Below are 27,911 nucleotides of genomic sequence, written 5' to 3'. Positions count from 1 at the left end.
GGATTGGTCCAGTTGTGAGGGGACCAAAAAAGGATGAAAACTTCTGTAGATAACAGTAGATAACATCCTTTTTTTTTTTTTTTTTTTTTTTTTTTAATGTTAAATGAACCTACGGAGGAAAATAACAAACGTGCACCTAAGCCAGAGCCCTCAGATGAGGTCAGGCTTTCCTTTTTTTTTTAAAAAAAACCTGAGTCAGGGCAGAAAGAGTAGGTAAAGTAGTGTAATGGTTTGGTAATCATGAAAAGTAGAATAACACAATTTTTACTTTTTTCTTTGACAAAGAGATTAACTGGACAGAAATAAAACTGCAAAAAAAAAAAAAAAAGAAAAACCTTACCACCTTAAAGTATCTCAAAGCCATTAGACCCACTCCTCTGTATCCCAGAGAGCTGCTGGAAGCTACAAATATTTTCTGTTAACAACAATTGGGAATATTTGAGAAATCATGGAGAATGTAGGGTGACGGAAGACTAGAAATGGGCAAATAGTATTCCAGCTATCAAAATACCTACAGTTAATGGCTTTAGCTATTTTTCTAAACTATAACCTTATGAACCAAACTGAAATGTTAGTCTGTATTTCGAGGAAAGATACAGGTATAAAGAACAAAACAATTATCAACTTCTAAACACAATATTTAAAGACCCTGAAGACTGCGTTGTTTCAGGACTTTAAGTTGTTTAATGATGACTATAACTGTTTTATGTGTTCTTAAAAAGGTTGGAGAGGACCTTTGCTTAGCAATTGTTTTTTAGCTGTGTTTGAATTTTTGTATGTACTTCCAAGTAATAAAACTATATTTATAAAATATTTCTATACTTGAGACTTATTACTAATCCACTTTGTCATAAACATTGTATTGTGAACATTTTACTCATAACCTAGATGTCAGAGTCACTAGCTTTTCCAGGTTTAACTCTGTTTTCTAGACCATTTAATTGGAAAACTGTATGATTCTCTGTGCTGATAACTCAGTGGTCTTATAGTTGGAGCATCAAAGGTCCCTCTTGAAGAGCACATTGGGGAAAGCCTCTTGCCCTTGGACAACAGAGGTTTCAGAATCCATGGAAGAGGAAAAGTGCAGCTTCCAAATCCGTTCTCTAAAATGCTTGCCCCGCCCTGCCTAGCAGTTTCCTCCTCGTCACCGCCAGCGCCTAGGACAGTTCACTCCCAGTGCTCCCACAGCCCTGTCTGTGTTTCAGGGCACGCTATCTATTTATTTAGAGTTGGAAATACATGTATATGCTTTTCCTTTATCATCACTGAATGCCTTCAAAGTAGGACCTCATCTCTATTCTCAGCAACTTGTTACAGTGGAAATAGTCAGGAATTCTCTGATGGAAAAAGGTAATAAATGGCTGAACAAATACACGAATAAAAGACTAGAAGGCATCACCCTAACTGGAATAGCCTCTGCTAGCTAATCTGTAAAATCTCAATTATCTTCTAATTTTTCTCAGCCAAAACTCTGTTAGTGAAATTTAGTTGCCTTAAATCCTATATTCTAAACTGGCTTTTGGGGTCCTAAGAGTTTTTGTGTAGAATAAATTAAAATGTTGCAGTTCACATCAACCCAGAGATACAAAAGGATGAGAATGACACACAAATGCCCTCTTGAGCACTGTAGAGCCCTGCAGAGGTTCTGGAAGGTTCCTCATGAATGCTGCACATTTCCCATGAGGTCACTCTGACCCCTTAGTCTTTGAGCCTCATGGCGGAAACATCATGCAGTTAGCATTCAGTAAGCATTACTTACCTACTGTTGCCAGGTTAAAGATGTAGTAGTTAACTAGAGAGTGCCCCTGATGTCAAGGAGCTAAAAGTTGAGTTAAGGAGCAAAATGGATGCTTTAAAAAAGTGATTAGGACAGAGTGTTGTAGGTGCAATGATGTGAGTTGGCCACAGGGGACATGGAGATAGGGACAGCCTTGGGAACCAGGGTAGCCTTCCTGGAGGAAGTGATTTCTTGGCTAGGAAAAGGAGCTATATTTCCCTGAACACATCAAGCTCCTTCCTTCCAGAATTCTATTTATAGAGGTTGTCCTTCTTCTCTTTGTGTGATAGTTAGGTATTGCTGACCAGGTGTTTCTTCCAAGTCATGTCCATTCAGATAAAAGATTATGTATTTGCCTTTCCAAGTTGTGTCCTCTGTGTCACTTAGGATGGCTGCCAGGGAGGAAGGTATACAGCCCTCCCTCCATGCCCTGTGCGAACTTGCACAGGTAGGATTAGATCACTCTTGAAAGCCTGGTATTTTGTCTTGCCCTAACCAAAGCACAAGAAAGGGAAATAAAACACAACATCGCTGGTGACATCAATTCTGACTAATGAGCAGGGGTTTCTGATTTAAATCACTGCTTAACAGTCTGTTTCAGACATTTGTGAGGATTTAAAGGTAAATTTCCAGGTCTGTGGCTTTTAGAATCAAAATTTACCCCTTATTTTCTGGTTCCTCAAAAGTTACGGATAGTATTTTACAATCATACCCAGACAAGTGGCAGCAGGCTATTACAAATGATATAACCTAGAGCAGAAAGGAGCTATGGAAGATTACTAAGTGTCCAACACTATTACTTTTCTACCAGCTCACTAAGAGGCTCTGATAAAATCAGTATGTAAGCCTTAGCATTGGAGACCTGGGTTCAAATCCTGGCTAGTGTCTCCCTCTTAACTTCTAGCCCTGTTCTTGCCTAATTCCAGTTTCTGTTTGCTTGACAAAGCCATTAAATTCTTGCTGATAGACCCAGTGTTGGTACTAGTCCATCAGACTATATATCCCTAGGTCCCGGTTACTCTGACTCCACCAATCTGTTGGGAAGACAGAAAATAAATCAACCTGAATTGATTTACTCTTTATCCTCTCTTCTAAGTCATGACTTTTAATAAGAAAAAGAAATATCTTCACCTCCATCTGAAAATTGGAATTCATAGCTTCTAAGTCCTAGATATATTTTTCAGATTTCTTCGGTCACATTATTCCTGTCAATATACAGAAGTGGGTATGTCTTAGAAAGTTGTGTCCCCCAAAGAGAGCAGACTTACATGCTATGACCTCATCATCTGAGAATCACTAACTAGGGATGTCGTTTGCCATTGATCACTGTATTTCATGCCAGGAATATGATAGAATCCCTGACCTGGAGGAAGCTTACAGTCTAGTTGGGGTGAGCATACCACCACAAAAGAAAGAATTCCAATCCTTTGAAGTCCTAAAACAGTGCAGAATTAACCACAAATGGAGTGGGAACCACCGAATCACAGCTTCAAGAAATGTTTATGTGTAAAGATGGAAAAGTGGACTGTGAAGGACTGGCACTCTAAGAATAAATTTCATGACTTTTCTCAGTGGGTTTTCAACAAATATTTATGGAAAGGATAGTGAGACAGGAAGAAAGCGGGCATTCAGTATTAAGCAGGGGATCTCACAGAGGTAAGAAAACACAAATCTTTCTTATGTACAGGAGAGGAAAGCAAATATGCTAAATATACCAGCAAATGTGAGGGTTTTTTTTTGCCCCTGGCAACAAAAGCAAAATGAGAAACACAGACGGTAATAGCACAAAGCATCAATTCCTTTAAACACAGGATTAAATTTTTAGAGAAAGTGTATTAGAATGTATTTCCACCTAATCGGCTTCATCACTCAGCTACATTTAATTTCTTGGTGCTCTCTAAGCACACCTTGTGCCCTTTGCACATGGCAGTTCCTCTACAGTAGAAGCCCGAAGCACCATCATTAATCAGGCCTGTTGTGAGGGTGCTGTCCAACCACCACGTTACAGTCTTCCCCCTTTTCCAAGCAGAGTTAGTCATTCTATTATTTATGCCCTTGTATTGCTTTGTTCACTCCTTCTAGGATACTTATTGTATTTTACTTTTTGCAGGATCAGATTTCATTAGAATGAATAGATTCTGTAGGTCTAATATTTTCCCATTTATGGCCCCAACATTCAGCATACAACAGGAGTCCAGTTAAATATTCAATGAATTTATTGCATGGTTCCTTATTCAAGCACCACTTGGCAACATAATGCATGACAAATGGATTCAGTAACCTTTACAGAATTTGTGGGGATTCTCAACATTGGGCTTTTCCTGTGCGGATTCTGGCTAACAGCAAAACGGAAGACATCTTTAGGGGGCTTAATTAGTGAAACCCAAGTAAACATCTTCTTACTGTAAAAACATGTCAAGTGCTGGAGAAGGGTATGCAAATTGTGTACTGCTGACTGCCTTTCTCATATATGGTATGAGTGAAGTTTTCACAGGGGTTAGACAATGGTCCATCCAAGGCTGGGTTAATTATGCTGCTGATGAATTCTCATGCTTGCCTCTGAGGTGCACAGGTGACGACATTGACATTGACATTGTCTGAAGGTTAAGATGTTTTCAAGGTTCAGAAATTGAATGTAGTTTCTTTTGGGGAACAGTATTTCTTTAGGAAGCATGTTTTAGGCCTGTACAAGAGCTTAAAAAGATTTCAGGTGACTGCTTTTGCAAAATAAGTATTACAAAGAAAATATTTTAGGCCAGAGAATGTAAACATAGTTTATTGTGAGTTTGTGCCTTCACCATAGAAAACCCTAAAATCGTTCTTGTAGAATATCTCTTTGTCAGTGGCACTACCGGACCAGAATATGGAAGACTGTGAATGTCAGTCCAAGGGATTTGAATTTTATTTGGTATTCAAGTGGAGCCACTGAAAAATTTTCTGCAGAAAAATGAAAGATGGACTTGGTTCTTAGTCCTATGGCAGTGATGTAAGAAACTGAGGGGCTTCAAAGTTGAGGAAGATCAACTATAGGGGTGTAAGGCAACAGTCTGCTACTAGAGTGATGACTAGGATATATTTAGAAATGGATACGACTCAAATTTAAAGTAAAATTGACAGGACCAGGGTAGATAAAAACAAAGTGCTTGGGCCCCTGTATCCACATGGGAGACCCAGAAGAAGCTCCTGTCTCCTGGCTTTGGTCTGGCCCAGCCCTGGCCATTGTGACCATTTGGGGGAGTGAACCAGTGCATGGAAGCACTCGCTCGCTTGCTCGCTCTCCCTCCTTCTGTCTCTATAACTCTGCTTTTCAGATAAATAAAATAAATCTTAAAAAAAAAAAAAAAATGGAGGGAGTCAGGTTGGTGACCAACACTAGCACTAGGGGAATCCCAAAGGCCGTCATCCCTGATAATAAGCTTTACGTGATGGAGCCCAAACTAGAACACTCTGCTCTCGGGGCTCCCCCATCCAGTTCTCTCTCTGTTACAGCTGATTTGGGATGCTAAGGCTGATCCAAAAGACCACAGGCCTCAGCAGGCAACCTGATAAGGCACAGCTAAAACTCAAATTACTTTAGGGATTTTTTTTTTCTTAGACCATAATTCTAGCTCTCGTGCCAACTATGTAATTTTGAACTGCTCTTTGGATTTGGCACCTTTCATGTTTTCTTTCTTTCATTAATATTGCAGAGATCCATTTCTTGCCTAACACAATAAACTAATTTCCTTGAGAGGAGTAGGTTAGACACTAAGTGAATCTTTTACCATTGATTATTTGATACCCCAAAAGTTTATGTAAAAGGGTGTCAGATTAGTGACTAAATAGTGAGAACCACTTCTTAGAAAGAAAGCGCCAATAAAAACACAAACAAAACCTTAGCATTTCCTATGAGCTTAGGCTAGAGGGGAAGCTTGCCTGCCGCCCCCGGGCCTCTGACTACTGACAAGTGTTAGCTAACATCCAGGGTGCCTGCGTGCTCCCGCCACTCTACTTCATGTCAAGAAATGACCCATTTCCCAGGAGCACCTTCCCCCGGGCTTCCCTTCCTCCCCCCTCCTGAGGGTTTCACACAGCAGCAACGAAGGGCAGTGGGACCCTGAGAAACAAACGCCTTCATTTTACAAACTGACGTGAAGTGTGGTTTGGCTTCTGTACTTTATGGGAGAAAAATCCTGTTTGTTATGTATTTATGTTCCTTCAGCTTCTTGTGATTGGTATTTGCAGGATCTGGTCCTTACTCCTGTCTAAGTGCTCCTTGAAGCAAATGAGGGAAGGCAGCAGCCCACAGACAGCGGTTTTGGGACTTAGGGGATTCTCACTTTACAGAACGCCATGCAGTAAAACCTCATGGTCCTTCCCCAGGAGCTCTGGTCAGTTTTAAGCAATCTTAGGACACTGGCTCCTAAAGACACCTGGAGAGATTTAGGCCAGCAGAAGAAAACAAACTGAGGAAGGAAGTGCAGTCATAAGGATCAGAGAGTATGGTCTGTGACTAATAAAAATGGAGATGGCCTTTCTTATGTGCTTTGCAAAATGTCTTTGGAACCAATTCCAAAGGAAAACTCTTAAAAAAAAAAAAAAAAAAAAAGGTCCGTGTAATCCTAATGTCACTACACTAAGTCCTTGGCTACCCAAGAGTATCCATTTAAATAATTACCTGACTCTATGAGTTACATTTGTCATAAAAAGCATTAAAATTTATTTTAAAATTGTCTAAAAAGCACTGTTTTAACAATGGTTATAACCCAGGAGTATGAGGAAATTCTAAGAAACTCTCTAAGATGGTCGAGTGGGTGGAGACAGTTACAGCCCAGGGTCCAGAATCAGCATGAAGCACTGCTGCATCAGCCACCACTACAATTTCGGGGGCTGTTGGACACTTGGCAAGCAGTCAGGAGATTTAGGAAAACAATTGTTTTAAAAGTGCAAATGAATGAGTTACGTAGTTTCCAAGCCTACCTTGCAGCCTGTGTGGGTGTTTGTGTAAAGCAGAGCAAGGACCCACCTCAGTTGTGTGTAGAGAAGCAGCACAGTGTGAGAGTTCTGCAGTTCAACAAACCTAGTTAACGTCTGGGCTCACGTCTTTGGTGCTGAGTAACCCTCTGTACACTATTCAGTTCCTCGGAAGCTCAGTTTCCGTACCTGCAAAATGCCTAGGGAAGTACCTGGCACCAGAAGGTCTTCAGTAACTGTCAGTTCCTCTGTAAGGGTGGTTTTTTCAAACTAAGGGTAGCAACACATTGTTGGTTATTAAATCAATGTAGTGGGTCGCAACTGGCTTATTTTAAAAAGTGAAACAATAAAAGCATCAGAATGCCCTTTTCATAACAGTAAGTGGTGTTTCCTTATGCATATCTTGAGTATTTACGTAAGTGCAGTTTTTACTGTGGGTTGCAGCGAAAGTTTCAAAGTCTCTGTTCTACAGAGAAATTCTCAATTACATCAACAAGTCCCTAAGAGTGCTGCCTTTATCTAGATGAGCCCCTACAAATTTTAACACTCTACAGAGTGTTCCTTACTTCCTGCAATAAAAACACATGAATCATAGAAAAGATAAACTTAATACTATAGGAAACTAAATGAAATTTTAAGATTGATTTCTGTATCAGATGGATTTATAAACAATTTGAAGTTTATATGCATGTCATGTATAGTTTATTAATCACTTCTATAAGTTTCTACTAAAAGTTGACAGTTTCTATCACTAAAACAGGATACAATTTCTAAATAATTTTAAATTACAAAACTTTTTTGAAGGACTGTACCTTGCCTAAGCATTAAGACTGCTAGTGTAATATTCCATATCTGATGAGCAGAAAAAGTCAAAAGCTTGTATGAGTGCACATATAGAGGTGTCCCACACTGGCTCAGTAAAAATGAGAGATCCCCAAACAAAATGTATGCTTCAAATACAGGCCTCCTCTTCAGGAAACCAGCCTTACATTATCGAGTCCCTAGTATTGTTGCTAAGATGTTCAGTTCTAAGTAGAGCTAATTTTGGGGTTGGCGGAGTGGAATAATAGGCAGTAGTGAAGAGGAGTATAATACTGGAAATCACAGAATTAAGTGATACAGCTGAATACTTTAACAGCTATACCTTAGAGTTATAATTTCAGCTGACCAGGCTGGACTGGCTATATCAGAATCACCTATGGGACTGAGTTTTAGGAATCTTGTTTTAAGTTAGCACCTGGCTGAGTTTTGAGTCTCATTTATGTTTGAATACCATGTGTTAAAGGGATGACAAGGACCAGAAAATAGAAAAATGGTAGAATTCAAAAGCAACTGTCCCAACCAAAAAGGAATCTAATATCAGATACTGGATCAGAATCTGCTACTTATTCAAAGTATTTCCTTCTTGGTAATATTATTAGAGATATAAGTCAGCAGGTAGAAATACTTGATACTTTCAGGTTACTTAAGTATGAGAAGTAGTGCTTTGTCTCACTAGAATTCATTGGTGAGATTCAAAAGGAATGAGGGAAAAAGGTCTATAGATTAGACACAGAAGTGAAAAGTTAAGTGATAAACCATTTGACTCCCTGATAAACCTTTGCTCCCAGGCAGAGACAGCTCCACCTTTTGGGGTACAGGTGCCCGTTCTTCCCTCAGAATAAACAGTAAGGCAAAAGATAGTTCCTTCCTTTTCCAAAAGAGTTGGGTGTAGAATGAAGTTGCCTATAATCTTAAATTCCTTTTTTCTTTTAAATTTAAACACTTTGCTGTCTGAGATAGACATGAGGTTGGGCTGGACCATGCTTGTTGTCAATGTCAAACGTTAGGATTAGCACCACAAATCCTGCATTCGGTCTGAGTCTTGGCACTAGGCTTTGCCTTTCAACAACTGTGAGAAAAGGGAAGTATGAACACCATTCTTGGGAAGAAACAGCAACACATGAAAAGTCAAGGAAAGCATCAAATACCAAAGCCTAGAAAAAGGACAGTGGTAATAGAATTGAGGTAGAAGCTAGTTCTTAGCTCTCCCAAAGGCCAGCTAAAGAGAAAATAGGGTCAGAGAAACCCCATGCGGTAGACACATTAGCCCCTAGAAATTGGAAGACATCCCATGAAATGGTCTGACATCCTTACCTACACCCCACTCATTTTAGCCCAAACTCTACCAACATTGGAAATACATTTCATTTTCTTTTTTTTTTAAACCTAGAGGTTACAGAAAAGAATGAAGAGAGATAAGAGACATTATGAGAAGGCAGATCAAGAGGAAACGGCTCATTATATAAGGGTAGAATTACCCCACAAACCAAAGAACAGGCGACAATTAAAAGGATGGGAAGGCAAAGGACACCAGATCTTTGCCATGTTATATCAGGTTGGCTGACAAAGCAAGCTTGGTGACTGGCTTAGTAAGTATCCTATCACATGAGAGTGTGTTTTTTATTTAAGAAAGGCAGAGGAGTTCAGAAAAGCTAGTGTCATAAATGGAGATATTTGAGAGAGAAGCTGTGCCTGCCTTTCCATTTTCTTAACACTTTAAATTTCTTTCACCAGAATACACAGTTGGACCAAACTGCTCTAGGGCTCCCTTAATGGACTCCATGAAGTAGTCCACCTGTGCCCTTACCAGGTCTTGATTTCTCTATCTGGTAATGGTAAGAAAGGCTTCCGAACTCCCATTCTTTTCCTTGCCAAAAGGCCTAAATAATCTAGAAATATACTTGGTGTTAAGGTCTCTAATTCAGAATAATAGAACAGTTCCTTCCATAACTCAACATTTTTACATATCTTAAGTCATTATCAGAGGTTTCACATTTCCAGGCAGAAAATTTGCTCTTTGGCAGTCTTTAAACTTTACCTAACAGAAATGATGCAGCCTCAGCCTTGGCTCCTCAATCTCTAACATTTCCATTCATACCCCAGCAAACAACAAACTATGTTTTATCACAGTTCAAACTTGCGTGAGCATCCACTTGTAGGGCTGCTGTCTTGATATACTTGATTTCAAAAACTAAGTGTCCAACAGCAGCAAAGGTCCTCATTAGAATAGACATTGGCGCCAATAATACCAAAATGTGGTTTTTAACTGCATTTTTTGTCAGTTTGGCTCGGAAGATCTGGACAGCTGGAAGTGAGCTTCTCCATCATTTTCTGTTTCTTCCTTTGTATCAATTTTCCACCTGTGAAGCCCAACACCCCACCACCAAGTGCAGCTGCAATTCCTGCCACTTTGAAGCCTGCAAGGAGGCCAATCGGACCCCCCACCACTCCTCCGATGAGTGCACCTGCCACAGGCAGAGCTGCCAGCTTGTATTTTGCAGCCTGTAAAAAAAAAATTCAATTTAGAAATTGAGTTGAGAATATCTGCCTGTGGTGATGTGCATTTTCCTCTCATTACTCCTTGCAATGCCTATTTAACTCCTAGTACATAATTAAACTTAGAGATTATATTTGTGGGGCTTGTGGGGCAGAGGAAAGAAAATATTCCACAGGTACTACAATTGTTCCAATGATCAGAAGTTGGAAGAATGAGCTATAAAGAGTGGACAGCTAACAAATTGATTTTACTTGTAAAACAATCAATCCATGGTTTATTTAAACAGTTTCGGCAGTCACAGATTCCCACCCTTGCTTCAAGCTTTTATGTTGCACAGAGATTATTCCATGTTATGTATCTGGGGTTAAAAACAACATCCTATGGAAAACAGGATCCTACTCCACATATGCTATTATGTCCTTATAGTCTAGCCCTGACTGGATTCTTGCAACCCTCCTCTCCCTGGACCTCTGTGCATATTCCCTTGAAACACCAAATAGCTAACAGTAGGGTACAGTTAATTCTCTCCTGGAAAAAATTCCTCTCCTGATAGAATGAATCTTAGAGTAGAATATTACAACCATTGATTTCTGGCACCACCTATGTGTCATTTCTTCCTTATTTCCTTAATTGCTGGTTCTCTCAACATTGAAGAGAGCAGATCAATCGGGTTAATACTAGAGATTCCTGGGAGCCAGAGTACCATTGATTTGTCAGCAGGAGCAGAATCTTACCTTCCCCAAGTTTTTGGTTCCCTCTTCAACATTCACAGCAGCACTGTTGACATGGTCTGCAATGCTGTCAATCTTCTCCTGCTGAGACTAGATGCAAAGGAATTATGAGTGAGCATGCCTGCTGGGGATCAGCAGGAAGCCAACACACACTATTTTAATTCCTGTAATCAGGGCCCCGAGTACTGCAGCCTTGCAGTCTTAATAATGGTTCATTAATAGCATCTGATAAACCATGTCAAAGGTACAAATTCACTTTCGTGAAAAAAAGAGGGAGACTTAATTATTTGGTAATAAAAGGGTGGCACCTTTCCAGCAAAAAGCACCTCACACTGAAATACATTCAAACATATAAACATACTATTCTCCAAATGCATCGACTTTCCAGAGGAAAAAAATCCAAATAAGCATTTTCATGTCAGGTTGGGCTTGAAGGAAAAAAAAAAATCAGACCAAAAAAAACCTCTCTAACTTATCTTTTTTGAAGATTCTGTTTAAAGCAGGCAAATTTACCTTAGGAGTTAAAGTGCCTTTGATCCATTAAATACAAACTGCTGTGTTTTAGGGATAAGACTACAATATGATTTACCGTGAAATCTTTCTACTTGTGATAAGCAGTAGGGAGCACTGAATGAATTTACCATCCTATGTTTTACGCCTGAATACTTTAATATATTTTAAATTCATGACAAGTTAAAATGTCTCAGATAAAACATATTAATAGAGCATTCGACATAAAATCACCACACCTGTGCTGACAGAACAGTGACTGTGGTTCACATGATTTCTGGGTAGAAGAAATGCTGGGTCACCAAGTGCAACTCTCCAGTGTGCCCCGCCCCCCCTTCTGACAGGTTGTTACCAGTCCTCTGTTCATCACCTCCAGTGACAGGAAGTTGCCACAGAAACACAATCCACTTTTTAAATGTCTAAAAAAGATTTTTAGATAGAATTTTAAGACAATATGCACCCATTTTAATGGTACAGTATGAGTTTTGAGAAATGTATAAACTGATGTAACCACCACCACAATTAGTAGAGAGACTATTTTTTTTAATTTGCAGAACAAAAGAGAAGAATCTGTCTCTGATCCCAAATAAATGTCACTTTCTACAATGAGTGAGAAATGAACTTAGAGAAGTATTTGCCCTTGACCTATTCATTTATACTGAGGTAGACATAAATAACACTATTCTGATTCCAATCATCATTTCATTTGAGGACATGAAGCCCACACAACACAGCCATTTTTTCTGACAGCTGTTTCCCATTAGCATTATTAACATTCCTTCCTTTCTCTCCATTCAATATGTGCCTTTTCACATATATTGGGACTTCTGTGGTATTCTTTCATTCTAATATTCTCCACTACTATGTTTTTTAAAATTTATTTCTACTTGAAAGGCAGAGAGAGAACTCTCCCATCCACTGGTTCACTCCCCAAAACACCTGCAAAAACCAGGGCTTGGCCAGGTGGAGAAAGGGAACCAAGCTCAGTCCAGGTACTCTACATGGGGGGAGGGTTCCAAGTACTTGCTCTGTTGCCTGCTGCCTCCCAGGGTGCACATTAACAAGAAGCTGGAATCGGAAGCAGAGCCTGGCACTCTTATATGGGTTGTAAGGAGTCCCACACGGCAACTTGGGCACTATGCCGTCAGCCCTTCTCTACCACTGTCTTAGCATCTGTAACACAATCCTTTAAAAAGTCCTTCATCCGTTCTCCTTTGAACATCTCTGTCAGAGACAAGTACAACCTGAGCATGCAGCAGAGAAGCCTGAGGGCTTCTTAAAACAAAGATTGCTGGTTCCCACTGTCAGAGTTCCTGAGTTCTGAGAAGTTCACAGGTGGTGCTGATGCTTCCATTTCTCACCCTTTAAAAATCATTATATATGGTAAGATTAAGGGCACAGCCTTTGGTCAGATATTCTATATTCAAATCCCAGCACTGCCACTATCTGCCCCAGGACAAAATTACTCAGGCACTCTTCAGCTATCAAATGAGGATAATGATACTTACAGCTCATAGGGCCAAAGAAAGAATAAAATGAGATGTCTGCCAAGTAAGAGGAGAAAATAGAAAAAAAATCATCCTGATCTTCCCAAGAAAGTGTTAACTCTCATCTTTCCATCAAAAAATATAATAAGCTTTTTCCTATGATGCTTGAAAATTCTAGGGCAGTAAAACATGAGATCTCTCCTAACATTCATTCATCCAATTCTCATTTTTTCTCACAGTAAAACTTTAAGTCATCTTTCTTTTTCTTGTCTAGAGAAGCAAAAGTGCCAGCACTAATTATATCCAACTTGCCTGGACTTCTGACACTCTTTTAGGTTTCCATTTGAGACACCCTCGGCACTTTACACTTTTGCCTGTAACAGTCTGTGCTAGCAGATAAATCACAGGGGTAAAACTCTACAATCAACCTTCAGATCTTGATGAGTTGATGGGGAGAGGAAGAATATTCAATGTGTCTCCCTCCCCTCAGCCAAAAATAATTCCAGCAAGAGGGAGGAAACTTCCAGGATTATTGCCATTCCCATTCCCTAAGCATGATCGCAAGGTCTCAGGGAAATGTTTTTAATGTTCCTTCCTAAAGAAAGGTTGAACAATGCAATATGTAAAACTTTTCTTTTAAAGTGAAATTTCAAGATCATTTAATTTTAATTTTTTTGCAAAAATTATTTGGAATAATTGGAGGAGAGACTACAAGAAAAATAATTCTGGGATCACTGATGATCTGAACTATGAAGCCTTCCATCAATGCAATCATATGCACTGGATGAGGCTCCCTCACCCTGGCAAGCAGCCTACATCTGTAAGTACTTATTCACTGACATCAGGAAACCTGCTCACATATGGAGTGGGGGCATGGGGATAAGGCAGAGAGCCTCTATCCTGGAATCAACAGCCAACCTTCCATTACACACATCTGCCTTTCTCTTCCCCTTATTTTGCTTGATGTGAATTCTAAACTGCCTATGTCTTCGAATTCCACTTCTCAAGAAAGGACAAACTCATTGACACAATGATTACAGTTAGGCAGCAAAGTGGTGTCAAAAACTGCCAATTACTATCAGTAGAATGTCAAACTAGACTCCATTCACAGCTGAATCTAGTCAACATTGGTCCACTATGTCCTTGACTCTGTATTCTAAGCCAAACCAAATACACACAAGCCTATCCAGTCTACAAAAGCAAGCTCCTATCAATGGTGAAGCAGAAGTTACTCACTTCTATCTAGCAACTTCCCCTTTCTGCTTCTGATTTGTCTATATTTGTTTACATCTTTTTTCTTTTTTAAAGATTTTATTTATCTATTTGAGAGGTAGAGTGACAGGGAGAGACAGAAAGGTCTTCCATCCACTGATTCACTTCCCAAATGGCTGCAATGGCCGGAACTGGGCTGATTAGAAGCCAGAAGCCAGGACCCAGGAGCTTCTTCTGGGTCTCCCACCTAGGTACAGCAGCCCAAGCACTCAAGCCATCTTCCACTGCTTTCCTAGGACATAGCAGAGAGCTGGATCGGAAGAGGAACAGCTGGGACTTGAATTGGCATCCACGTGGGTCGCTGGTGTGAAGGCAGAAGCTTAGCCTACTATACCATAGCACCAGCCCCAGTTTGTTTTAATTTTACTAGGCCTCCAATGTGTGACCATCTTCAAACTCTGGCATTTTATAACTTATCCCAAAAACATATTCAACATCCCTTTAAGAATGAGCTAATCCATCTATAATGGATTCCGCCATGTTTCTCACACTAGAACATAGTAGAGACCTACTTTTTAAAATTTAATAAATAAAAATTCCCAAAGTACAACTTTTGGATTATAGCAGCTTTTACCCCCCCATAACCTCCCTCCCACCCACAACCATCTCATCTCCCACTCCCTCTCCCATCCCATTCTTCATCATGATTCATTTTCAATTATCTTTATATACAGAAGATCAAATTAGTATATACTATGCAAAGATTTCAACAGACTGCACCCACACAGATAACACAAAGTATAAAGTACTGTTTGAGTAGTAGTTTTACCGTTAATTTGCATAGTACAAAACATTAAGGACAGAGGTCCTACATGGGGAGCAAGTGCACAGTGACTCCAACTGACACTCTTATTTATGACGTCAGTAATCACCCAAGGCTCTTGTCATGAGTTGCCAAGGCTATGGAAGCCTCTTGAGTTCACAAACTCTCATCTTATTTAGACAAGGCCATAATCAAAGTGGAAGTTCTCTCCTCACTTCAGAGAAAGGTACCTCCTTCTTTGACGGCCCTTTCTTTCCGCTGGGATCTCACTTGCAGAGATCTTTCATTTAGGGTTTTTTTTTTTTTTTTTTTGCCACAGTGTCTTGGCTTTCCATGATTGAGAAACTCTCATGGGCTTTTTAGCCAGATCTTAATGCATTAAGGGCTGATTTTGAGGCCAGAGTGCTGTTTAGGACATCTGCCATTCTATGAGTCTGCTGTGTATCCCACTTCCCATGTTGGATCGTTCTCTCCTTTTGAGTTCTAGCAGTTAGTATTAGCAGACCCTAGTCTTGTTTTTGTGATCCCTTTGACACTTAATCCTATCATTATGATCAATTATGAACTGAAACTGAGCACTCTGATGAGTAAGATGGCATTGGTATATGCCACCTTGATGGGACTGAATTGGAATCTCCTGGCACATTTCTAGTTCTACCATTAGGGGTAAGTTCGAGTGAGCATGTGCCGAACTGTACATCTCCTCCCTCTCTTATTCCCACTCTTATATTTAACAGGGATCACTTTTCAGTTAAATTTAAACGACTAAGAATTATTGTGTGTTTAGAGTTCAACCAATGGTTGGCTGATCAAGTCATTGTTTCTCATAGTGTCCATTTCACTTCTACAGGTTTCCTTTTAGGTGCTCAGTTAGTTGTCACAGATCAGGGAGAACAGTCCCTTTGGGACTGGCTTATTTCACTCAGCACGATGTTTTCCAGATTCCTCCATTTTGTTGCAAATGACTGGATTTCATTTTTTTTTTTTTTTACTGCTGTATAGTATCCTATAGAGTACATATCCCATAATTTCTTTATCCAGTCTTCTGTTTATGGGTATTTAGATTGATTCCATGTCTTAGCTATTGTGAATTGAGCTGTAATAAACACTGAGGTGCAGACAGCTCTTTTATTTGCCAATTTAATTTCCTTTGGGTAAATTCCAAGGAGTGGGATGGCTGGGTCATGTGGTAGGGCTATATTCAGGTTTCTGAGGAATCTCCAAACTTAGACCTACTTTTTAAAGACAAAAAAAAAAAATTCTCAAGACTCTAAGGATACCTCTATGTTTTTCATTTTAAGGAACACTAAATTAGGTTCCTCTAACGGTCTAAAAATAATTGAATCTTGATGAGCTGTAATAGGAGCACCTAAGATTCTGTGGAAATTTACTTTACTTATTGAGTAAGAAAGCAAATTGGGCAGATGAATAAAAATCTAATGAGGAATTGTTTTCTCCTAGAATGTTTGCTGTTGACACTGTGGGCCAAGCATCCTTAATATCAAGTAATAGGAATACATTCACAAATTCATCCCCAAATCCATTGACATCAGTAATAATGTTCTTCCTTGGAAAGTTTTGATAGTGGCTATATAGCTTTATTCATATTCTTGGAAAGCTATGAACTTTTTTTTTTAGATTTTTTAAAATTTATTTATTTGAGAGGTAGAGTTACAGACAGTGAGAGGAAGAGGCAGAGGGAAAGGTCTTCCGACCGCTGGTTCACTCCCTAAATGGCCTCAATGGCCGGAGCTGCGCCAAGCCAAAGCCAGGAGCCAGGAGCTTCTTCCAGGTCTCCCATGTGGGTGCAGGGGCCCAAGCACTCAGGCCATCTTCCAGTGCTATCCCAGGCCATAGCAGAGAGCTGGATCGGAAGAGGAGCAGCCAAGACTAGAACCGGTGCCCATATGGGATGCTGGCGCCACAAGTAGAGTATTAACCTACTGCGCCACAGTGCCAGCCCCAGCTATGAGCTTCTTTAAGAAGATAATGCCAAATAATACTCCAGGTATTTTAATTTATTTCTTCCTAAGTTCTAGCCACATTTTAAGACCAACCTCTAGTCTTAGATTCTGATCAATCCAGTCAAAATAGAGCTATCCTGGTTCTAAACCACTATTGTTATGTTATATACATTCCTTAATCATATGCAATTTCACATATATATGACCAGATCATATGCAAATATATATACATAATTATGTTATATATATATATATATATATATATATATATAAGCTCAGAAACAAACATCAAACTCTATGACATACAGGCATTATAGGCCCAAAGTAAGCCATAAACAGAGTACATAAGAAGGATGCTGACATCAGAGTATTCAGTAGTAGAAAAGAGACTAAATGGTGGTGGCAAAAACAGAATTTTATGTAAGGAACCAAAGAGGGAATTAAAGAAAGACAAAAACAGGAATGCAGCTGAGGTCACTGGAAGGGAAGAGGATGGAAACTAACAGACATTATCTCATATTTGACAATGTTGTTGAATAACTTCAGAGAATCACATAGGTAACAACTGGGGGAATCTTATCTAGTTCACTGCATCCCAGTTTTTATGCATCCAGAATAAAATTGGATTTCAAAAGTCACAGGGACTATGGCAAAACATAGAAATCAAAGCAAGATCATGGCCGGCGCCATGGCTCACTAGGCTAATCCTCTGCCTTGTGGCACCGGCACAGCAGGTTCTAGTCCTGGTCGGGGCGCCGGATTCTGTCCTGGTTGCCCCTCTTCCAGGCCAGCTCTCTGCTGTGGCCCGGGAGTGCAGTGGAGGATGGCCCAAGTGCTTGGGCCCTGCACCCCATGGGAGACCAGGAGAAGCACCTGGCTCCTGCCTTCGGATCAGCTCGATGCGCTGGCCACGGCGGCCATTGGAGGGTGAACCAATGGCAAAGGAAGACCTTTCTCTCTGTCTCTCTCTCTCACTGTCCACTCTGCCTGTCAAAAAAAAAAAAAAAAAAAAAAGGCAAGATCAGCAGCAAGGGTGATACGCTGTTTACCTACTGGCCCAAGGTTCTTTAAATCCTCCTTCACTAGAAATAGGGCTGGTTACAAAATTATAAGAAAAGGGGACTCTTGAGCAATAAAAGTTGAAAAAAAATGGAATAAGGTAGATATTAATTCAATAACATTTATTGGCCATATATTGATTTTTCATTGGCTTTGTAAGTTTTTTCTGTTGTGATAAAATATATGTATCACAAATTCATAATTTTAACTATCTTATGTGTATAATTTGTATAATAAATAGATTCATAATGTTTTACAATCATTATCACTATCTTGTAGGTTCTTTTTTACACTATTCTCAATTCCTTACTGAGCTTATCATAGAGATATGTACATAGAATGTGCTTCTTAAATGAATGGTTAATTTGCCTAGATACTATCACATCCATGTGATGATAATAAGAGGATGTGGTCACTCTGGTCATGTTCCCAGGTCATTCTATACCTAAATGGAGCTTCTGTGAGTCCTTGGCCATGCGATCATGAGAACTCAGTCATCCTAGGAATAATAATCAGGGGTTCTCCTTTGAGCTTTTGCCAAATAGCATTCTGCCTCATGTCCTTACACAGATTGTTATAAATAGGGCATTTGTATAGAGCTAGGGCCATAATATTCCTGCACAAATCTTCCTGAGGCTGAGGTTATGTGCTGCTTATATAACCTAATGAAACATATAACTGTTAAATGACCGTTCACCCTTAATTTTTCTTTCATGTGCCTACCTGACTGGGAAGGAGATACATTTATTTTGAGGAGAACTTTGTACATGTTTATTTTTTGAATCAATTATTGATACATAATTTATATACATTAAAACATATTTTAGTGTACTATAGTATTATGACTAATGGCAAATTATATATTTACATAATCATATGCACACATTTTATAAACTGCAGGAGGCTGAGATTATTTGTTTTAATAATTGAATACATCCTTATTCTAAAAACAACAGATGCTTTGGGATTCTTGTTTTATCATCCTCTTCTACATTCAAATATATGAATAGATTGTCCAGATACCTAAACTTGGGACTTCATTTTGCTTTTTCTAACTTAGAGGCATCAGAAACAATTCAAATAATTTAGTGCATTCAATTTTAGGCATCACATTTCAAGAAAATATCCACTAACTAGAATAGAAGCAGAGCCAAGGGCTAGTATTGCAAAACCTAGAAATCAAATTGGCAGAAGGAACACAAAAGAATCAAGGGTGGAATAGGGTTAGGAATAACGATATTTGTCTCAACACCTTGAAAAACTTATATATGAAAAAAGAAAAAACTTGTTAAGTATGTGGTTGTAGCCAGCAAAAGTGCCAAAGAGAAGTTATTATAGGGCAGAGTTTACATAAGGAAGAACTTCTAAGAATTAGAACCTCCAAACAGAAGGACTGAATTATCAAATATCCCTGCACTGTAATTATTTAAAAAGAGGCTAAAAGATAATTTGAAAAGTTGGGACAAGAGTAGAGAAATTGGATTAATAGAGGAATTAGTGATCTTTTAAATCCCTTCCCATTACAATTCTGCAGTGCTAGCATTCCATATGGGTGCTGGTTCAGGTCCTGGCTGCTCTATTTCTGATCCAGTTCCCTTTTAATGTGCCTTGGAAAGCAGCAGAAGATGGCCCAACTGCTTGGGCCCCTGCATCCACGTAGGAGACTAGGAAGAAGCTCCTGGCTCCTGGCTTTGGCCTGGCCCAGCCCTGGCCATTGCAGCCATTCTGGGAGTGAACTAGTGGAAGTCTGTCTCTCCTTCCCTTCCTCCCTCTTTCTCTCCCTCTGTAACTCTGCCTTTCAAATAAGTAAAATAAATCTTTTTTAAAAAAAAAAAAGAGCTATCAAGGAAACTGTCGCCCCCCCTCTTCGTGGAGGAACGACACTAAACCCTGCGCTGTTCTTTCGTCTGCTCGGCCCTCCCCGGGTTTGCTGCTGGTTCTTCCCGGGTTGGCTGCCGTCCCTTCCACCTCTGTGGAAGGGCGGTTCCCCCTGGCCACTTTCCCCACTTCCGCAGGGGAGCGGCACACCGCCGGCCGGCTCTCTCGGGGTCTGCACAGGTGTTCCCCTTAGATGTTCCCCTTAGATGTTCCTCGTGCATGCCGTCTCTCTCCTCCTTTATAGTCCTCCTCCGCCAATCCCAACTCGGCTGCCCACACGCCGAGTACGCTGCTCTCCTCCAATCAGGAGCAAGTCCTACAGTTTATTGGCTGAACTGGAGGCAGCTGTGTAGAAGCTGTTTTCTTCTCTCCCAGTGCCATATTGTGGGAGAGCAGATGCATAGAATAAGTCTTAATTCCAGTAACTTAGTCTAGTCCGGGTTGCTCCCCACAGATCCCCCTTTCTTTTTATTTTTTGGCGTTGATACGCGCCTGTCTTCGGTGTCCCGCGGCACACACTCTGCTCTACTTGCTAGAGTTGCCACAGGTTCTTACAAGTCCTATCAATCAGGAAAACCGAATCCGGGTCCTCTCTTCGCCATGTTGTGAGGAGGTTTTTAGGCGCTGATGCGTGCCTGTGTTCGGTGCCCTGCAGCGCATGCTCTGCTCTGCCTGCAGGTGCTTACAAGCCCTATCAGGCAAACCGAACTCAAGCCTTCTCATTGCCATATTGTGGGGAGGCTTATTGGTGTTGATTCGTGCCTATCTTCGGTGACCTGCGGCTCATACTCTGGTCGAGCCGCCTGCTGGTGCTTACCGCCTTACTAATCAGGCAGACCGAATCCAAGCCTTCTCATTGCCATATTGTGGGGAGACTATTGATGTTAATAACGTGCCTGTCTTCGGTGACCTGCGGCGCATAAGCTGCTAGCCGCCCGCAGGTGCTCATCGCCTCACTAATCAGGCAGACCGAATCCAAGCTCTCTCATTGCCATGTTGAGGGGAGGCTTTATTTTTCTCTATATCTCCGGGCATTCCTATCTCTCCCATTTTACATCTGTCTACCAACATTCCTATTTCTTTTATTTTACTTTTAAACTTCTGTTTCTCTTATCCCTGCGGCTTCCCGGCGCCCGCCCCGAGGCTGCTTCTCGGCACCCGCCCCGCGGCGGCTTCCCGGCTCTGAGCCGCTTCAGCCCGCGCCTCTCTCATCTGCGCGGCTTCCCGGCTTCGCGCCTGCACCACGGCCTCGCACCAGCCCAGCGTTCCCTATCTACTTGTGCCCCGCACGCTCTCTCTGCGCGCGGCAGCCTCCGCGAGTCACACAGCGTAGCTTACGTCTCCGCCACTAGCATTCAATCTAAGTTCCCCGGGCTAACCTGGCGAATTCAACCCAGCTCACATCTCCGCCCCACGATTTGGCTTCCTGTCCTTTGCTCCCCGGGCTAATCAGACGGATCCCAACCTGGCTTACGTTTCCGCTTCTGGTTTCAACTTTTCGCCCCTTATTCCCGGGCTAACTTGAGAATCCCAAAGTGGCTTTCGTCTCCGCCTCGGCCTGCCCCCCGCGGCCTCAATTTCCCTAACATTTTTCTCTACCCGGTACGTTTCCCCAAGCTTTCTTCCAACAATATTCCTCCCTCATTTCTCCTGGCTTCTCCCCACAGTCCGTATCCAAGTCTGTTTGTTCTAGCTTTCACTTTCGACCTTAGAGATTTCTCCCAGCTTCCCCCCGTAGTCCGTATCTGAGTCTATGCCTAGGCTTTCAATAGCTTCTTCCGGCACCTTTTTCGTCCGGCTTTTCCCTAGGCTGTTTGCTAGTCTCTCTCTCCGATATTTTCCCGTTTCTTCCCTCCTAAGTTTCATATCCGTCCTAGGTTTCCTATCCGAGTCACGGCACCACTATGTCGCTCCCCGTCTTCATGGGGGAACGACACTAAACCCTGCCTAGGTTTCATATCCGAGTCACGGCACCATTATGTCGCCCCCCCTCTTCGTGGAGGAACGACACTAAACCCTGCCTAGGCTTCATATCCGAGTCACGGCACCATTATGTCGCCCCCCCCTCTTCGTGGAGGAACGACACTAAACCCTGCGCTGTTCTTTCGTCTGCTCGGCCCTCCCCGGGTTTGCTGCTGGTTCTTCCCGGGTTGGCTACCGACCCTTCCACCTCCGTGGAAGGGCGGTTCCCCCTGGCCACATTCCCCACTTCCGCGGGGGAGCGGCACACAGCCGGCCGGCTCTCTCGGGGTCTGCACAGGTGTTCCCCTTAGATGTTCCCCTTAGATGTTCCCCGTGCATGCCGTCTCTCTCCTCCTTTATAGTCCTCCTCCGCCAATCCTAACTCGGCTGCCCACACGCCGAGTACGCTGCTCTCCTCCAATCAGGAGCAAGTCCTACAGTTTATTGGCTGAACTGGAGGCAGCTGTGTAGAAGCTGTTTTCTCCTCTCCCAGCGCCATATTGTGGGAGAGCAGATGCATAGAATAAGTCTTAATTCCAGTAACTTAGTCTAGTCCGAGTTGCTCCCCACAGAAACCATAAGTAAAGATGGGCTACATCCAAAGCATGGTTTGATCAAGAACAAAGAACAGAAACAGAAGCACAAACAGACTTAGCCTGTATTGATATGTACATCTGTCTGTATGTATGTATATACACAAACACCCACACAACTCATACCTTGCTTTCCCATAATTCCTGGTAGGTAAAATAATAACTCTTTGGAAAAATGATAGAAAATGTATTCTTTCTTTCCGAACAAAACTACTTTTCCCATTATGTGTTAGCAGTAGCATTGGTACCTGATTATGCAGAAGAAAGCCTTATTGTTTCTTATTTTTGACAATGTCTTCTCCAATTTCTGCTAGGTCTATCCCAGAAATACTTTCCAGTTGATTTTTAGCTTTACTGCCATGGCTCCAGGTTAAACTCATGCAATAGATTCCTAAGTAGTCATCCCTTCCTATGACCTCTGCTTTTTTTTCAGTCAATATTCACAGCCAACAGTGAAATCTCTAAAGCATAGACTGGATTACATGACTCTTACCTGTACAAAAATCTTAATGGGCTCCTAATGCCTACAAAGCAAAGTCCAAATTCTTCTGTATAGCATTAATGCCATCACAATCTGCTACCCTATGCATTGGTTATACTGCAGTACTCATCATTCTTGAACAGGCCATATACTTCCCTACTCCATGTTTTTGTTCACCTGTTGTGAACTCACTCCCACCTGTGAATACTCACCTCTCAAGGCTTATGCAAATACTATCTGCCTGTGTGGGGTTATTCCTAATGTCTCCACCTCACAACTCCTGCCTTCCTCCATTGGAACTAAACAATTTTCCTTGGAGCTAGTAATACTTCTCTTCCTACCTTACTTTTTACATTTAGTCATCATGCTTAAAAATTCAGTTGTTGGGATCCAAGTATGTCTTTACCCACCGGAGAATCCCTGGGGGCAGATAGCAGGCTTCATTTATTTCTCTATCCAACCTTGTCACAGCCCTCCCTACCATGCCAAGCATCCAACACAGTGCCTTTTATTTAACAACTTCTTAAAAAATGTTTGTAGACTTAATCTGGAATTAGAAGACTGTTAGATTTTTATCCTTAGCTCAATAAAGTCTTTAAAATATGTAACTTTAAAAATTGTAAACTCTATGAAAATTCTAATCAAAGGCCTAGTGATTGATAAAAGCCTCTCATTCTAATAACAATTTTGAGCCAAAAACAGTTACTTACATTCACTAGGAGAGAGAAATCAGTGACCAGTTGGCTAAGTTCAATTAAATCCTTAAAAAGAGAGAAAGAGGAAGTTACTTACTTTTATGCCTCACAGCTACCAAAAGGAAATTCATTTTTAACATACCGCTTCCAAGGTTTCCCATGATTCTGCAGCATTTTGATCTCGAGGAATTTCAGGCAATGCATATATCTGAGTCAAACTCTGACAGCTAGCTTCAGCCTCAGTAGTGTGAAATTCTCCTGCATGAATACAACCCCGTGTTTAACATTTACCTGCTTTGTTAGGTCTTAGAATGAATCAGTTCCATAAAACAATCACCACTGCCGTGTAAAAAGCATATTAACTAAATTCAGGCTAAAAGTGAATTGCTTATTCTATAACAATAGAATTATTTATCCACGAGTACCATACACTTATTTTTTTCCTCTTTTTCTACAAAGTCATCTAAAAGAATGACTACACATACTCTGTTTCCAATCTGAATAACTTGGGTGAGATGTGGAAGAAACACTAAAGGAAAGCTTTTCTATTTGGTCAGTGTTCCATGAAGAGACATCCACTAAAAATAGGCTGAACACATTTCCATGCTAAATCTTTAACCTTTCATTTCGCTACTCTAATAATTAATAAATATCAGACACAGGATGTTAAAAGTAGGGAAGTGATGTGTTTTCATTGATATAAAAATAGTTGATTCTTACTATATGTATATTTTTATATATACTGTCACTCTTCTCTTTGGAGTCATCCTCTGACTCATGTCTCCATGGCTCCTTCTGCTTCTTTTCTGAGTTTTAAAAAATCATAAACCCACTAAGGACTTTCCTCATTAAACACTGCTATGATGACAATTTGATTTATATACAAAAATCCACTTTCAAGTCTTCATTATTTCATCAAATTGTTTATACCAATCATTTATTCATTCAGTTGATATTGATTAAGTGTGTATTCTAGGCCAATCAGTGTGATAAGGTGTGATAAACAATGGTAAACCCTAAGAACAGTTCTGAAGAGGTAACATAATTTACTTGTTGGGCCATGATCTCAGTCAGAAAGACCTGGGTCAGAATCCTACTTTGGCTATTTATTAGCTCATTGGTTTGGGAAGGAATTTCATCTCTGGCTTATTTTTCTTATTTGTAAAACAAGGTCATGTTCACTTTGTACAGTAATAAGCTTATATATACAGTACAAGTACCACTGCTAGTGCTGCTATTAACAGAGCTTACCATAGCATGTGTGATACAGACATGTTAATAGTGAAGTTCAGTCTGTATTATTAGATAAGAAGTATCACGGGTAATCATGGAGTGATACCTCAGCACAGAAGAGAAGCATTTAGCCAAGACTTGTGGAGGGGAGAATGGTCAGAGAAAACTCTGCAGCTGAAGCCTGAGGATGAACGGAAATTATACATGTGAACACAGGTGAGGCTGAGGGAGAAGCACAGAATATTCATGTCTTGGAGAATAATCTGTGCACAGGCTGGGAACTTACCGATGTTGAGGACAGGATGCTTTGATAAGTAAAAGTGTGAGGCTGGAAATCTAAGCTAAGATCATTCATGACACTGGAAACTATGTTAGCATTTTGTCTTTCTCATAATATGAATATGGAACTGTTGGGAGGAGTCAAAGACTACTGGGAAGCTGGAAGTTACCATAATCAGATTTTAGATTTAGAAATGACACCATAGCTGTAGGATGAAGTTGAAAGGTGAGAAAATTAGACAGTGTAAAGCAAGTTGGGCATCTTTGCAACAGGTCCAGTACAAAATGACAATGATCTACTCAACGCATGTAGCAGAGCCTTTTGGTTCAATTTCAAAACTTCTTCTGAGCACCTATTATGTTTTTTTTTTCTTTTTAAGATTGATTTATTTATTTGAAAGGCAGAGTTAGAGAGGAGGAGGAGGAGGCAGAGGAGGAGGAGGAGGAGGAGGAGGAGGAGAGAGAGAGAGAGAGAGAGAGAGAGAGAGAGAGAGAGAGAGAGAATCTTCCATCCACTGGTTCATCTTCCAGATGGCTGCAACAACCAGGACTGAGCCAGGCCAAAGCCAGGAGCCAGGAGCTTCTTCCAGGTCTCCCATGTAGGTGCAGGGTCTCAAGCACTTGGGCCATCCTCTGTTGCTTTCCCAGGCACATCAACGGGGAGCTGGATTGGAAGTGGACCAGCGGGAACTCGAACTGGCACCCATATGGGATGCCGGTGCTGAAGGCTGAGGCTTTAAGCCACTGAGGCGCAGTGCTGCCCCTCACCTATTATATGTTATAGGCACCAGAGATTATAGTTAGATACTGGTGATGAAACAGCAAATGATACAGAGCACTCACACTCAAAGAACTTACACACTAGAAGGGTCAGCCAAATAAAGAGATGACCCCAAACAACATGAGAGTACTTTATCTATCTTTCTACCTACCTACCTAAATAGACATAGATATAGATATGGTTTTTTGTGGAAGTTTCAAGCTATGGCCTCTGATCCAGCCTGATGTGGCATGCAATTTATGGAAAGGCTTACTTTTACAAAAACTGATGTTAGTAGGCAAAGAAGAAATAAATACAAATTCTAAATAGTGAAACCAGTACAAACACAGGTCTTCAAGGAAGAAACAATATACTAACATAAATTTGATATTACCACAGCATGAAGCAAAAGAAATAGCAAGTATATGGCAATGTGGGAGAGTGGGTGGGCTGGCAGTGAGCCTTGTAGATCATTTAAAGACTTTGGATTTTATAAGGTTGACAGTGGAGAGCTGCTGAAGAGTTACAAGCAGAGGCCAGCGCCACGGCTCACTTGGCTAATCATCTGCCTGTGGTGCCATCACCCCAGGTTCTAGTCCTGGTCGGGGCGCCGGATTCTGTCCCGGTTGCTCCTCTTCCAGTCCAGCTCTCTGCTGTAGCCTGGGAAGGCAGTGAAGGATGGCCCAGGTGCTTGGGCCCTGCACCTGCATGGGAGACCAGGAGGAAGCACCTGGCTCCTGGCTTCTGTTCAACGCAGCGCACTGGCCGTAGCGGCCATTTGGGGGTGAACCAAAGGAAAAGGAAGACCTTTCTGTCTCTCTGTCACTGTCTAACTCTGCCTGTCAAAAAAAAAAAAAAAAAAAAAAAAGGGAAGAGTTACAAGCGGAGACATGACACAATAACAAGTGACATCTGATCTACTCTTAAAAGTAACTATCAAAGTTCATATTCTTGCTCAATGACATTTTTAAGTCTACAATTAAACAATATTTTATAAAAGTAGATTACTACTTTATCTTCAAAGTTATGAATGCTTACCTATTAAGGAAAAATTGTTTCAATGGTTTAGGAAGGGCATACATAGTCATTTGACTTTGTAATTTGTAGGTTTAACAGAAATGACCACGTTCTTTTAATTTTGAATTTTATGTGGATATATTTCTTTAACTTAACGGGAGAACAAAAATATTAGATACAAAATAAATTTTATATTATACCATTAGGTAAATATCCAGTATTTATTAACTTTACAAGTTTTTCAATACTTAAAATAATTAACTTTATACCCTAAGTTATCACCAAAAAGACACTTTTCATTTTCACTTCAACAGAGCTAAACTCTATAACTTTTCTTCCACCTAACAGTCCTATGCATATCATCATATGGTACCCATATAATGAAAAATAGTAACTATTAATGATGTCTTTAATCTGTTATCATACCAAATGAAAAGCATAACTTTTCCCAATCTCAAGTTTTTTTAAGCTATAACACATGTACTATTAAAGAGGATTCAAATGAAGTATGCCAGGGTATACAACATGAACAGAGATTAAAATATACAAATTTTTTATCTAAAAAATCAGGATGGGAAATGTTTGACATTTAAACATAAAAGATATCCCTCAGTAAAAAATAAGAAATATTTAAGTCACTAAAGTCTCACTTGAAACCAATCTGCGTATGCATCTCAGTTCAAATAGTCTTAGAACAAAGAAGTCTGTTTTCTTTCATAGAAGACACTGCTGCAAACTTGAACATCACTAATGAATTCAAAGCATGGCCATCAATTAAGAAAGAAAACCTTTTAATTTCCACAACTTCTATAATAAATATATTCCAGCTTGCATTAAACATCACTCACTGACTATCCTTTGACTTTTAACTTTTAGAAACTGCTATACACATGATGAGGCAAAACACTAATCAGATTGTAGCTGCAGGAAAGAAGGCTGAAGAACTTTAGCCTGTCTACAGAAGTAAAAAATTGTAATTGTTTCATTAGACATAATAATTTCAGTTTCAGGGCAAGTAGACTATACACCATCACCACTGAGTTCAAATTCCAGAATTGGTTTTATAACATTATTATTGGCTAAAAATTCAAATAAACATTAGTAGAGCTGATTCACTTTAGTAGAAGAAATAAGCTAAATAAATAACAGATTTAAAGCTTTTCCTTCCTATATCTATA

The 27,911-nt window shown here is 40.5% G+C and overlaps 1 protein-coding gene across 7 annotated transcripts in view; it reads right to left on the bottom strand.

Annotated features, from left to right (window-relative positions):
* Positions 1-3,975: 3,975 nt before the first annotated feature.
* Positions 3,976-27,911, bottom strand: part of STX17 (syntaxin 17) — a 95,529-nt gene continuing 71,593 nt past the window's right edge. For 3 of the 7 annotated variants that reach the window (XR_016211180.1, XM_002707946.6, XM_089301162.1), the window contains 4 exons: positions 23,587-23,702; positions 23,460-23,510; positions 10,784-10,870; positions 3,976-10,054 (listed from right to left, as the gene is read on the bottom strand). Coding sequence is in view for 5 of the 7 variants with exons in the window: in XM_002707946.6 (XP_002707992.4) it covers positions 9,815-10,054; positions 10,784-10,870; positions 23,460-23,510; positions 23,587-23,702 (494 nt within the window). In the remaining 2 variants the exon portion in view is untranslated. Of the gene's footprint in view, positions 10,055-10,783; positions 10,871-11,529; positions 11,710-12,474; positions 12,653-12,685; positions 12,835-15,783; positions 16,677-23,459; positions 23,511-23,586; positions 23,703-27,911 lie in introns of those variants that run through there. The other 4 variants (XR_007923542.3, XM_089301169.1, XM_089301172.1 and 1 more) reach the window with 4 other exon arrangements.

This window comes from Oryctolagus cuniculus, chromosome 1, assembly GCF_051225735.1.
Source record: "Oryctolagus cuniculus isolate XC-2025 breed Fujian yellow rabbit chromosome 1, ASM5122573v1, whole genome shotgun sequence".
Lineage (NCBI taxonomy): Eukaryota > Metazoa > Chordata > Mammalia > Lagomorpha > Leporidae > Oryctolagus > Oryctolagus cuniculus.
The sequence above is the reverse complement of the archived record's forward strand: the minus strand, read 5'-3'. Positions and strand labels throughout refer to the sequence as shown.